Source organism: Podarcis raffonei, chromosome 1 (assembly GCF_027172205.1).
Source record: "Podarcis raffonei isolate rPodRaf1 chromosome 1, rPodRaf1.pri, whole genome shotgun sequence".
NCBI lineage: Eukaryota > Metazoa > Chordata > Lepidosauria > Squamata > Lacertidae > Podarcis > Podarcis raffonei.
Window position 1 is genome coordinate 120171650 of NC_070602.1, and position 14498 is coordinate 120186147.

Genomic DNA, 14498 nt, shown 5'->3' on the forward strand with positions numbered 1-14498 from the left:
GAGGGTAGAGGAAAAAGGAGTGAAGGTGAAAATGGGGCAGCGGGGAGAGGGAATAGGAGGCATGGGATTGGGTTCAAAGATAAAAGGGTCTGCGGAAGAGGAGGTGGGGGGCGACCTCACAGCTACGCAGAAGGTGAGAAGGGTGCTTAGCAGCTGCAATGTGTGTGGGGAGAAGGAGGTGGAGGATACAGGAAGCTACCAGAAGGGTGGTTTGGGTGCAAGGAGGGTTGCACAGAAAGAGGAGGAGCACATGGGTATTGGCGTGAAGGCGAAAACAGGTGCACAGTGGGGCTGCAATATGGAAGAGAGAAATCGCTTTGGGATTGGCAGGGGACAAGTGAGCTGAGTTGTTGTATGGGGTAGCCAAGGGGAAGCTCCAGGCGATTAATATGTGGGAAGATGGCAGCAGGGGTTGGCAAGCAGGAGAGCAGACTCTACCAAATGATTTTGGAAGCTTCCGTTTGATGCCAGCACCTTCCGCTTCTAGGTCCTGATTACAACCAAGACCGCTTCTGACGATTTCAGCACCCAGTACCTGCTGGATAGAAGCGGTCACGTCACTTCTCAAAAGCCGTCTCATCTCGGACAAGGTAGGGCCGTTAACAGCATTTATGGGGAGGAATTCAGTATCGCACTCTTTGGACCATTCCATCTGCAGGAGCATTTCAGCTGGCCAGAGAAAACAGTCCGTTCGCTCTCTTCCCATCGCGGGCTGCCCATGAGAGGATTCTCTCAATCCTCTGGCGTGCATGGGGGGGGGGTTGCGGGAGGAGGAGATGGGGGGAGCTATGTTGTCCTAGTGGGAGCCCTTGGGCTGGCTTCCACTTGCACTGGGTTAAATGAACCCAGGCCATTTTCAATACTGTATTGGCCTTGAATATAAGCCGCACTTTTTACCCCCAAATTCCAACCGTGAAAAAGTGCAGCTTAAATTCGCGACCTTACCAAAATTGGCTTTTACGACATCGCTGCTGAAACATACATACGGTAAAACGGAACAAAATAATGTTTTGTTGCCGATTTGCGAGATTGATGCTGTTGTGCAGTTAATTCTAATGTCATTCATCGCTTTCAATTGTGGGTCCTCTATAGGACCCGTAGGATTTTCTTCTACATTTGCCATTTACGGGTGTGAGTGCCTGATATAAGGAGCGGCTTATATCCGGGTATTGACTTTTTTTCTCCCTCACCACTTGAATTTTAAAGGTGCGGGCTTATTTACGGGTGTGGCTTATATTCGGGCCAATACGGTATTTGAAGGGTTCTCTCCCCATATAATAATGGTAATAATAGTAGTATCAGTAGTAATAGTAACAACAACAACATTTGTATGCCGCCCATCTGACTGAACCTATCCGAACTCTGACATCATCTTCTGAGACCCTTCTTCACGTGAGGTCTGGAGGGTGGCAACACAAGAACGGGCCTTTTCTGCAGTGGCTCCCCGTCTGTGAAATGCTCTCCCCAGGGAAGTCCGCCTGGCACTTTCATTATACACTGTTAGGCACCAGGCAGAAACGTTCCTCTTTCACCAGGCCTTTGGCTGATTGACATCCAATGGCCCTTTTAAAATGTGATGGGGAGGAGGGGATATTAGGTTCTTCTTTTTTTATTATTTTCATTATGTCTTTTGTGTTTTTATATACAGTGGTACCTGGGGTTAAGAACTTAATTTGTTCTGGAGGACCGTTCTTAACCTGAAACTGTTCGTAACCCGAGGTACCACTTTAGAAGAGAAGAAGAAGAAGAAGAGTTTGGATTTGATATCCTGCTTTATCACTACCCTAAGGAGTCTCAAAGTGGCTAACATTCTCCTTTCCGTTTCTCCCCCACAACACACACTCTGTGAGGTGAGTGAGGCTGAGAGACTTCAGAGAAGTGTGACTGGCCCAAGGTCACCCAGCAGCTGCATGTGGAGGAGTGGGGAATTGAACCCGGTTCACTAGATTATGAGTCCACCGCTCTTAACCACTACACCACACTGGCTCTCCTAGCTATAGGGGCCTCCCACTGCCACCGTGCCACCGGAGCATGATTTCTATTCTCATCCTGAAGCAAAGTTCTTAACCTGAGGTACTATTTCTGGGTTAGCGGAGTCTGTAACCTGAAGCGTCTGTAACCTGAGGTACCACTGCATTGCGATTCTATCTTGTGAACTACCCTGAGACCTGCAGATCTAAGGCAGTTTGCAAATTTTAATAATCATAATCATAATCATAAAGATGTCTCCAATCTGGCATGGCTGTCATGCTGGTGGAGCTGTGCCAGTTTAGCTGCCATAAGTTTGTGCTTGTATATCTCATGTAGTGGTAGCATTGTTGGGATACTGCCAGGGAGATAAGAATCCATTGAGCCCCAAGCTCGGATGCCGGACGATCCATCGACCTCCCGTAGTCAGGCAATATCAGCAATTCAGCGACACTAAGCCTCAGGCTTAGTGCACACTCTGACAGCAGAATTCACACAGCAAGAAGTTGCACAGGCATGAGAGCAGAACATGCATATTTACAGTTTATTAGGCGTTGGTCAGAACAAAGGAGACATGACCGTCTGCTCCGACTGCTCAGACAAGACAGGCAAAAACGAAACGAACTTACAACATAAACATCCTGTGAGACAGGAACTTACGCAGGCTGTTATACAAACATCCTGCTCCCTTTTAAGGTGGAACGGAAATATCCTAACATCCTCCCCCTTTCCGTGTAACCTGTAGTACCTGTGGTTCAACCCAATTGCAACCTTTGTGCGTAAACCTTCAGTTGTTCTCTGTTAACAACCTTAGACAACAGATCAGCAGGAATTTCATTTCCTGGCATGTAGGACACCTGAATGAGTCCTTTCTGAATACACTCTCTTGCACGATGTAGCTTAATCTGCAAGTACTTGGTTCTTTGCTTGCAACTCTCTGAGTTTAGCAAAGCCAAACAAGATCTATTGTCTTGATACACTTGTATAGGACATTTCACAGAAACCCCAATGTCCTTAAACAGTTGCATCAACCATTCACAATCCATGAGTGAAAAAGACAGAGCATTGAGTTCTGCTTCACAGGAACTTAGGCTAACTGTCGTCTGCTTTTTGCACAACCAGTCAAACAGGCAGTGGTTGTACATGTAGCATACTCCAGAAGTGCTTGTACCATCCGTGGTGTCACTTCCAAAACTTGCATCTGCAAAGATTTCAAGACCTCCAGTCTTCTGACTGGTGAACCTCAGCCTGTAGTGCATAGTCCCTTTCAAATACCGGGCTATGCGCTTCAGAGCTTTCCAATCCTGAACAGTAGGATTGTTAGCATGTCTGCTAAGCAGGTTAGTGCTTACAGCAATGTCAGGTCTCGAACATCTAGCAATGAAATTCAACTTGCCTAGAATGCATCTGTACAGCGTTGTGTCAGAAAACGCTTCAGCAGTACTGTCTACCTGGTAACCTGTCACCATCGGTGTGTCTGCTGGGTTTGCATCAACCAAATTCAACCTGGTTAATACATCAGTAATTTTCTGTGTTTGGTGTACCAGAAAATTACCTGCTTGGTCCCTCTCCATCTGCAGAGAAAGATAGTTGGATACCTCACCAAGATCCTTCATGTCAAAGTGCTCCTTCAGCTGAGCTAGGGTGCTTTGGTAAAAAGCCTGATTCTTCCAAAACATCAGAAGATCATCAACAAAACATAAACAATACAGTTTGTTTTGCCCCTCCTCCTTGACAAACACACATGGATCAGCTTTGCCCTGGTGAAAACCTAGAGAAAGCAACGTTTCAGTGAGTTTTGTGTTCCAACACCTGGCACTCTGCTTGAGACCATACAAGGATTTCCGCAGTTTACAGACCATTCCCTTCTGTATCTGCATCCCGTCAGGTGGAAGCATGTACAGCTCCTCGTTCAAAATTCCGTACAAAAAAGCTGTATTAATGTCATGATGGGAAACATGCAGTTTCTCCTCCGCAGCGATCTTGAGCATCAGCCGAATGCTCTCATATTTGACCGTGGGTGAGTAGGTCTCGTGGTAATCCTGCCCTGGTACCTGTGAAAAACCTCTGGCAACTAATCTGGCTTTGTGTCTGACAACCTTGCCATTCTGGTCTGTCTTGGCCTTGAAGACCCATTTGCTGCCAACCAGTCTCATCCCTGGGACTACCGGTACCAGTTCCCAAGTCTGGTTCCTGTTTAAGGAATCAACTTCAGCCTTCATGGCATTAAGCCAAGGCTCAGCATCTTTAGAGGTTAACTCCTGGACCTCTTTGAAGCTAGAAGGTTCCCACACCTTCTCCGAGCTACTAAGAACAGCAGTTGCCATCTTAGCAAACTCATCAGCAAATCTCTTTGGAGGTTTGCCTTTGGTCGCCCTTTCAGACCTGCGAACCAGACGCAAGTCCTCTTGACTCATCTCCTCCTTCTTAGGAGAATAGTGACCAATGGTGAACAGTGGTTCTTCCAGTTCATTGTCAGACTCATCAGATGGTCTGACTGAGGCCTTTGCGCTCTTGTAGTCTGCTGTGTCATCACTGTCACTGACAGCAGCAGCAGCGCCGCCCACTGAACTGGAATCCGAACTCTGATCATCATCATCATCATCATTATCATCATCATCATCATCCTCAGTTTCCTCAGCTTTCTCAGCATGATCTGGTTTCTTCACATCACCTTCATCCTCCTCTGGGTAACTCTGGAAAATTCCCACATTTTCCCCCCACTTAGGATTGTACTCAACACTCCTTGTGAACTTTATGGATTTAGAATTAGTCATCCATACCCTGTATGCACCTTTTTCGTACCCCATGAACAAACCATGTGCCCCACGCTTCCCAAGCTTGTTGCTTTGTGGGGTGTGTACCCACATGTCAGAACCAAAGATTCTCAAGTGCTTGACATTAGGTTTCTTACCAAACATCTTCTCATAGGGAGTGCAGCCAATAGGTGATGACAGTCTCCTGTTAAAAGAATAAACAAAATTCGCCAGAGCCTCCCCCCAAAACTTCTCAGGGAGATTGGCATCATGCAACAAGGTTTTTATCCCTTGCAGCAACGTTTGATTTGCTCTCTCCGCAAGCCCATTCTTCCATGGCGATCTAGGCGTTGACAAGTCATGCTGGATTCCCTTCTCAGTCAGGAAAGCTTCAAACTGCTGAGAAGTGAATTCCCCGCCTCGATCAGTAAACAGACAACCAATACGTTTACCGTGAGCATTCTCCAACCAAGCACAGAATGCCTTGAACCTAGGAAATGCTTGCGATTTCTGCTCGAGCATAAACACATGAATGTACCTGGAAAAAGAATCAATTAGAACCATGAAGTACCTTGCTCCTCCCAAAGAGGGCGCTAGAGGGCCTACCAGGTCTGCGTGAACTAGCTGGTAGGGTTTGGAAGCCTGCCTGCTAGACTCCTTGCCTTTTGGAGCAACCTTCACCTTGTTCTCTGCACAAGATACACATTTCATGTGAAATTTGCAAGGTTTGATGTCCAAACCTTCAACCAACCCAGGCATCTTGGCTAGCGCTTGCCAAGAGAGGTGACAAAACCTTCGATGTGCATCATGAATGCAACCTGCATGAAGAACCTTGTTAGTTTGTGCAACACAACAAGTATCAGCATTAGACATAGCAACACCATTGTCATCATAAGTTAGACAGAACAAACCATCCATCAACTTTGCATGCCACATGTCCTCTTTGCCTTTTCTGATGACACAGATAGTCTTCTTGAAGGTAATTTCAAAACCACGCCGATTTAGCTGTGGGACACTAATCAAATTGTCCGCAGCTCCTGGAACAAAAAGTACATTACTAATGGTAGTATGCAAACTTTCAAGCTTCACAGTCCCAACTCCTGCAGCTTGCAAAGTCCTTCCATCAGCCAGGTGGATCTCTCCATCTTGAGGTGTGAAGGAGATGAACAGATGGCGGTCTTTGGTGATATGGCGCGTGCAGCCTGAATCCACAATAAACCTGGCTTTGGCTTTTGCCTTTGGTGAAGCAGTGCCAGCAAACAATACCTTGTTTTCCACTGGCGTGGGCTTTTGCAACTTGCCCCCCTGCTCCTGGCCATCAGACGTGCCTTTAGCCTTTGGTGGAGCTGTGCCAGCAAACATAGCCTCGTTTTCCACTGGCGTGGGCTTTTGCAACTTGCCCCCCCGCTCCTGGCCACCTGCAAGCATCTTGCTCTGTTTACATCTGGTCTTCCGGCCTTTGCAAAGGCTCTGACCTTGGTTCTCACGGGAAACAGAGCTCTCAGCTGCCGACTCCTTGGCTCCCCCTGGAGGCTGGAATGCTGCCTGGGATGACGTCGCAGTCTTCTCCCCCTGCAGCTTGCAACCGGTGCCCTCAGCATTCCTGCATTCACTAGCATTCTGGGAAACAGCCAGGACCTCCGATGCATTCAAACACTGGGCTGGGATTATTGGCTGGTGGGCCTTTTTCAAAGCATCCCACATGTCACGTGCCGTGAGATTTCCAGCAAGCGTCTTTATTTCCTCCAGAGAGACGGATAAGACAATAATATCCACGGCCTTCGAATCCTGGGCCTGCCATTTCTCTGTCCGAGGAACTGGAGTGGCTTGGGAGACAGTATGCCAGACTCCAAACTGACGCAGCAAACTCTCACACCATTTTGCCCAGCTCTGATAATTGTGCCGATTTAACTTAGGACACTCAGAGGCCTCAGAAGCTTGGAAAATCTCCATTCCAGCTTTTTGCTTTAGCCGTGAGCCTTTATTGCCGTGAATCTGGGCCCATAACCTGTTGTTGGGATACTGCCAGGGAGATAAGAATCCATTGAGCCCCAAGCTCGGATGCCGGACGATCCATCGACCTCCCGTAGTCAGGCAATATCAGCAATTCAGCGACACTAAGCCTCAGGCTTAGTGCACACTCTGACAGCAGAATTCACACAGCAAGAAGTTGCACAGGCATGAGAGCAGAACATGCATATTTACAGTTTATTAGGCGTTGGTCAGAACAAAGGAGACATGACCGTCTGCTCCGACTGCTCAGACAAGACAGGCAAAAACGAAACGAACTTACAACATAAACATCCTGTGAGACAGGAACTTACGCAGGCTGTTATACAAACATCCTGCTCCCTTTTAAGGTGGAACGGAAATATCCTAACAAGCATTGTATCTTATGATTTCATTGGCAGAGAGGGCACTGGCGTGAGGGACTTCTGCCATATCCCATAGCCCCTCAGTCGGTGCAGCTTAAGCACAGGAGTGAAACCGTATTTTAAAATCCGGGTGCCCCCTCAACTAGCTTTTAGGGACGCAGGTGGTGCTGTGGGTTAAACCACAGAGCCTAGGGCTTGCTGATCAGAAGGTTGGCGGTTTGAATCCCCACGACAGGGTGAGCTCCCGTTGCTTGGTCCCAGCTCCTGCCAACCTAGCAGTTCGAAAGCACGCCAGTGCAAGTAGATAAATAGGTACCGCTCCGGCGGGAAGGTAAACAGCGTTTCTGTGCGCTGCTCTGGTTCACCAGAAGCAGCTTAGTCATGCTGGACACATGACCCGGAAGCTGTACGCCGGCTCCCTCGGCCAGTAAAGTGAGATGAGCGCCGCAACCCCAGAGTCGTCCGCGACTGGACCTAACGGTCAGGAGTCCCTTTACCTTTACCCAGGGTAAGCTAGGCGCATCTTAGTTAATAAGATGTATTCTGATAATAGCAATCAGTCATCAATCATTTCATTTCCTATGATTGTTTAATAATAATAATAGTAAAAAAACTGGCAGGATTATACTCTAAAGATGTAACGTTTGTCATCGTGTTTCTGCTACATAATCTAAATCTAAATAGATGTGTTTTGATGGCACACCACTTTGATTTTATTACTGATTGCTGGTAAAGTACCTTTTTAACAAATGAAAACCTCACCATGGTGCAATCCTAAATGTAACTTTATACATTGCATCTATAAAGGGTAGGACTTTTAAGCTGGTACAGCGTGTACTTCGTAAAATAGAGTACCATGCTGGAATTTAATCATGGTGCGTGGAGAGTCGCCTAAACAGAAATCAGAGCAGTTAAATCTTAAGAATCTTCTTGTTAAATATGATAGTGTCTCTCCTATTTTGCTTGTAAATATGTTATCGCTCTGATCATAAAACACTTGTGCAGTCATATCTGCTTGCACCTCAACTGTAAAGTCACTTATATAGCATCATGTTTTGGGGTGTTGTGCTAGCATTGCAAATGTTATCCCCCCTCCCTGAAAGATTTTCACCTGATACAGCAGTTTTAAAGATCGGCAAGTTGTTTGCTGCTTTGGAAAATTAGGACATTTTTATTTCCCTTTTTTATATATAAAGGGGGGGGGTTTAAATCTTCCAAACTCTAAAATAATTGCACATTATTGCATTTAATCACGGATTTTGTAGATTTTATGCCACTCTGTTCCTAGATATTGCACTTAACATTTGATTATGCCATGGTGTTGGGATGCCAACTTTCATCTATATTTGACTTTTATAGGGGTTTGTAAAATATATAAGGCTTTGGGTCCTAAGATGTGTAAGTGAAACTTGTACAGAAATTGAATGGGGGGGGGGGGGATTTTGCATGAGATGTTTGACATGCACAAGGGCACATGTAAATTCAAGTCAAGATCAGTTACTGTATTAATTGTGTTTCCTTTTGGTGCAGCAAATTTGAGCAATGTTTATCTCTCTCTCCCCCCCTCCCCCGCCCCTGAGCCCTATGGGCTCAAATGAGCATATAATCTCTTTAATAAGATCTGTTTTACATTCTGAATAGTTTAGTCGTGTCACGGAGTTTTCCATATTATTGTTGCTTGCCGTTAACATGAAAAATAATGAGATTTAATTATATGAGACAGAGCAACCCAATATGCATCTACACAGTTCAATGGGGCTTATTCCCAGGTGAGTCTAGAATTACAGCCCAAGATGATATAGCTCTTTGCGGCGTCAAGTCATTTGAACGTACCTGGAGACAAAGGATGGTATTCAACTAAATTTTACTCAGTATAGGTCCATTTAACTTGAGTTATGTTCATTAATTCCAATGGATCACCTCTGGAGTAAAACCCAGTTGAATACCTGCAAAGGAATTCAACATCATGCTAAAATCATTGTTCTGTCAAGGAAAGATGTTCAGACTGCCAGAAGGAATGATCCCCTCTCTTGCCTCTAGCCCTTACCCCCCCACACATGCTGTTCTGGGGGTTCTCCGAACCCCTACAGCTAATTTTGGGGGGTAGGGTGGGGTGGGAGGAAGCCCTGTTGCACAAGCAAAAGTCTTTGCGCAGGGCTTCCTCTGACAGGACTCATCAATTACCGTATTTTTTGCACCATAACACTCACTTTTTTCCTCCTAAAAAGGAAGGGGAAATGTCTGTGCGTGTTATGGAGGGAATGTTTACTGGTGACATGCCTACGGATTTTCCTCCTCTAAAAACTATGTGCGTGTTATGGTTGGGTGCGTGTTATAGAGCGAAAAATACGGTAAATCCCCCCGAAGATAAGCACATAGCTACATAGTCTAGGAGACCTGGTCTATAGCAGGGCCAGCCAACGTAGTCCGATATCTGAAGGTACCACAACTCCTGTTAAACCTGGTCAAGGATGGAGGAAATTGTTGTCCATCAACAACGAGCAGGCACCAAGTAGGTGGGCCCTGGTTTAGAGAATGCAATTGTCAGGGACTGGGCAGAGGAGGAATGGTGGAGACTGCCTCCCCATCCTGACCCTTCTAGGGAGGAGGAAGACAGTCTAGATTTACAAGGGGGTCGAGGGAGGTCACCGCTCAGAGGTAGATGAGGGGGAAAGTTGTGAAATTGTGGGAGAGCCAGAGCAGCTGGCTAACACGTTATCACTAGAAAGCATTCCAGACTCACCATCTTCCAGAACCCGGCAAGCCTTAAAAGTAGGAGAGCAAAAAGCTCAGAGACAGAGGGCACCTGTAGAGAGAGGCGATGATGATGAGGGAGAGACGGGGGTGGGGGGTGGAGATGCATTCAGGACAACGCCATTATCCAAGAGGCTGGGCTCTATAGCCTCTCTCTGTAAAGGTTGAAATAAAGGAGTATAAGAAACTTTTCCTTGTCTTTATACTTTCCTGGGCGCCAGCCAGGAGCCGCTGACAGCATCTTGACAGTCATGCTGCCTTTGCTAAGATGTTTGCTTAGCCCTAATATTGATACTCTGCGGTTCGAATCCCCGCGACGGGGTGAGCTCCCGTTGCTCGGTCCCTGCTCCTGCCAACCTAGCAGTTCGAAAGCACCTCAAAGTGCAAGTAGATAAATAGGTACCGCTCCGGCGGGAAGGTAAAGGGTGTTTCCGTGCGCTGCTCTGGTTCGCCAGAAGCGGCTCAGTCATGCTGGCCACATGACCCAGAAGCTGCATGCCAGCTCCCTCGGCCAATAAAGCGAGATGAGTGCTGCAACCCCAGAGTTGGTCACGACTGGACCTAATAGTCAGGGGTCCCTTTACCTTTAATACTAATACAGTGGTACCTCAGGTTACAGACGCTTCAGGTTACAGACTCCGCTAACCCAGAAATAGTACCTTGGGTTAAGAACTTTGCTTCAGGATGAGAACAGAAATCATGCGGCGGCGGCGCAGTGGCAGTGGGAGGCCCCATTAGCTAAAGTGGTACCTCGGGTTACGAACAGTTTCAGGTTAAGAACGGTCCTCCAGAACGAATTAGGTTCTTAACCCGAGGTACCACTGTACTAATATGGGTACCAGTGGGAGGGAAATAGCATACATTGGTAGAGCCATGAGCACTTGGTCATCTTTGGCTTACGTCATATATCAAGTTAATCTTACTCTGTGGTTTTCCCCCCTTTCTCCTTCTGGTAGGTACAACTGTAACTGTTCTGAAGCTGTTCAAGAATCTCCCTGTGAGAAAGCAGTTTTACTCAACAGATAAAAAACGTAAGGAAGAAATTAAAAAAATCCAGAAACTTCTGATGGCCTACGGCATCATAAAACCAGAACTGAGGATCACATTTACACACAACAAGGTAACAAACACATTGTCTTCGAAATGACTAAGATGGCTGCACTATTACGGTTGTATTTTTCAAACCTGAAGTTCTCCAAAGTTTAGATAAGGTCAGATTTCCCAAATTCAAAGAAAGTTAAATTAGGCACCTTGTGATTTCAGCAGAGCTTGAGCACAGCAAGGTTTCCTTTTGGGCACCTATTGCCTCCATTTTGAGATGGTGGCTTGCAATCTTGACCAGAATAAAGGGGGGAAAGTCTATTTCATTGGCTTTCTGGAGATGCAGCTGCCTTTGGTCTCTAGCACTACCCGTTTGGTCAGGCTTTGGCAATCCGGGTTGTTGATGGGTGGCTGCCAACTCAAGAGTTTCCCCAACCTGTCGTGTTTCTTCATCCTAGCATACTATTGCCAGGAATTTGCCGCGGCTACTCTTCCCTTGATACCGTATTTTTCGCTCTATAGGACGCACTTTTTCCACTTCAAAAATGAAGGGGAAATGTGTGTGCATCCTATGGAGCGAATGCAGGCTTTCGCTGAAGCCTGGAGAGCTATAGGGGTCAGTGCACACCGCCCCCTCTCTCTCTCCAGGCTTCAGGCAGCTATCCACAAGCCTTCGGAGCGCGGCGGGAGCAGCCTGAAGCCTGAAGCCCGGGGAGCGCAGCACCTATGGTCTGGTGCGTCCTATGGAGCGAAAAATACGGTGTGTTTTTATTAACCAAAATTTATATTCTGCTTGTTTGTTAAAAAACAAAACACCTCTAAGCAGCTGAAAATGATGCACTGCTCATACACTGCTTAACTTTCTGCAAATCTGTGCAAAGCACTTCTTTGACTTGGTACCATTTTTAAAAGGGGATTGAGATGGTGGTGTGTTTTTGGAGGGGTTATTTCTGAATAGGTAGAGGCGCCCTACCTGTAGTCCATGATCGTCATCTTTCCGGGCTTTGGTGAAGTTTTAAATAATCTTATTCTAGAACGGTAAAAGTTACCCATAGCTCTCCTTGGATCTATCTTGCATTTGGAGGAAAGAACCCTCCTGGAAATGACTGCACTGTTATTTACAAGATGAGAGTGACATCTAATGGTCAAGCTGAATTTGTCAAAGCAAATTGATGATGTTTGGGTTATTCCTTCAGAGAAGTTGAGTGCAGCTGGCTTAAACTGGTTCTGTTATCTCTTCTGTCAAGGTCATTGCCAAAAGTAGGGCCAGAAGGAGCCAGGGTTTCTCTTTCTCTTTCTGTCTCTCTTTCCTTCTGGTGTGGGGTTCTGTACATGGTTTGCTTAGTGTTAAGGTTTAGACTTATTCAGTGGCGTAGCGTGGGTTGTCAGCACCCGGGGCAAGGCAAGTAATTTGCGCCCCCTAACCCGTGGATTTGCGCCCCCTAACCCTAACCCCCAGATGTTGCGCCCGGTGCGGCCGGGCCCCCCCCTGCACCCCCCACGCTACGCCACTGGACTTATTATAAGTTATTTTAAGCTTAAGTCTGCTGCAACTGGATTTCTTATGGACAGTGCCAATCCTGAATGTATTGGATTTGTGACCATTATGCTCATTTGCCTTCACTAGCAGCAAAGCGCTGCTGGATGAAATACAATTGCCTCCGGTCTATTTTGGGGGGAATACTACAATGTATTTTAAGTTTTTACTCTGCTAACTAGATGTTGGAGTTCTGCTCTGGATCGAAATTGAGTAGAATTTCATGACAGATAAATTATGATGTTGCAAATCAGGTATCGCCCAGCTCTAGCAGCCGGGCTACCCCTATGCTTTACAAATGAGTTCTCCCCGAAGCACAGCAGTGCTAATGGGTGGCAGTCACAGCAGGTGGTGGGTTGTGTGGTTTTGTTTTGTTTTTTAATTGGCTAGCATGGCCTGGTGGTACACAGCAAGCTGGTAGCAAAAGTACAGATTGCTTTATCACTCCTTTGCCATTTCTGTTCTGACTGTAGAGGCCACGGGACTTCACTTTCTCTGCAGCCAGTGTGGATTTATGTTCTTCTATGTTCTTTTTAGGGACACGGGTGGCGCGGTGGGTTAAACCACAGAGCCTAGGACTTGCCGATCAGAAGGTCGGCGGTTAGAAACCCCGCGACGGGGTGAGCTCCCGTTGCTCGCTCCCTGTTCCTGCCCACCTAGCAGTTCGAAAGCACGTCAAAGTGTAAGTAGATAAATAGGTACCACTCCGGCGGGAAGGTAAACGGCATTTCCGTGCGCTGCTCTGGTTCGCCAGAAGCGGCTTAGTCATGCTGGCCACATGACCTGGAAGCTGTATGCCGGCTCCCTCAGCCAATAAAACAAGATGAGCGCCGCAACCCCAGAGTCGGCCGCGACTGGACCTAATGGTCAGGGGTCCCTTGACCTTTACCTGTGTTCTTTTTATTTATTTTTATCATTAAAAAACATTTATAAACCGCTTAATATTTTTTAAAAATCTATTAAGCAGTTATACGAGCTGCTACAATTGTGTAAAAGTAGATGCCTGCATTTAATTCCTCGTTGTCAATGGGGACCAGGTAAGTACCGTATTTTTCGCTCTATAAGACGCACCAGACCACAAGACGCACCTAATTTTTGGAGGAGGAAAACAAGAAAAAAAATATTCTGAATTTCAGAAGCCAGAACAGCAAGAGGGATTGCTGCACAGTGAAAGCAGTAATCCCTCTTGCTGTTCTGGCTTCTGGGATAGCTGTGCAGCCTGCATTCGCTCCATAAGACGCACACACATTTCCCCTTACTTTTTAGGAGGGAAAAAGTGAGTCTTATAAAGCAAAAAATACGGTAGTTAAATTCAAGACGAGAGACTCTTATTTTTCCCCACTCTTGTTTGATTTCTGTATGAGTAAATTGGAGTTATTTATAATAAGAAATCCTATTTGTGGGGGGAAGACATGGTACATGTTTACTGAGAGCCAAGGGGTCTTTTAAGACAGAGTACAGCTACTCACAATTGTTTGGGGATTTTTCTGTGGTGTTGACTCACCCAAAGTGATTTCTTGGTGTGTGTGTGTGAGAGAGAGAGACAGCATGTGAAAATCACCACTTGTTCATTTACTTTGGTTGCTTTGCGCTTGCTCTTATTGAATTTGTTTGACTCACCTGAGTAGTTGTGTAATGTCATCCGATGTGTGAACAATGGTAATTAATCGTGGACAAAGAGAAAATATTTATCCATATTGAAAGGGTGGGAATGTGTCTGCGCCAGCGGGGGGAAGCAATTGAAGTGAACGCTATTAGAATAAGGTGAATATTTTCCCAATTGAGACATTTTATGGAAATGGCTTAACATAAATGTCCACGTTCACCATTTCAGCTCAAAAATTTAAACCAGGGAGTATCGGATACAGCCATAACCTTCATGATAATCTTGCAGAATTGCATCCTTCTAAAATGTTGAGAATAAAACAAGCTATCTATAACAATCCTTGTCCAAATATATTTATAATGAGGGAAATCCTATATAAATCAAGAACCAGTAAGAAGGAATGTTTTCAAACAGCGATTTGCAGCAAAGTACTAAGACTCAAAATGTTTTCACAGGTCAAT

The 14498-nt window shown here is 46.0% G+C and overlaps 1 protein-coding gene across 2 annotated transcripts in view; it reads left to right on the forward strand.

The window, feature by feature from the left end:
* The window catches only part of PMS1 (PMS1 homolog 1, mismatch repair system component), a 54330-nt gene that overhangs the window by 8303 nt on the left and 31529 nt on the right, over positions 1-14498 (forward strand). For both annotated transcript variants that reach the window (XM_053360290.1, XM_053360298.1), the window contains exons 4-5: positions 488-590; positions 10810-10973. In XM_053360290.1, coding sequence (XP_053216265.1) covers positions 488-590; positions 10810-10973 — 267 coding nt within the window. The remainder of the gene's footprint in view (positions 1-487; positions 591-10809; positions 10974-14498) is intronic.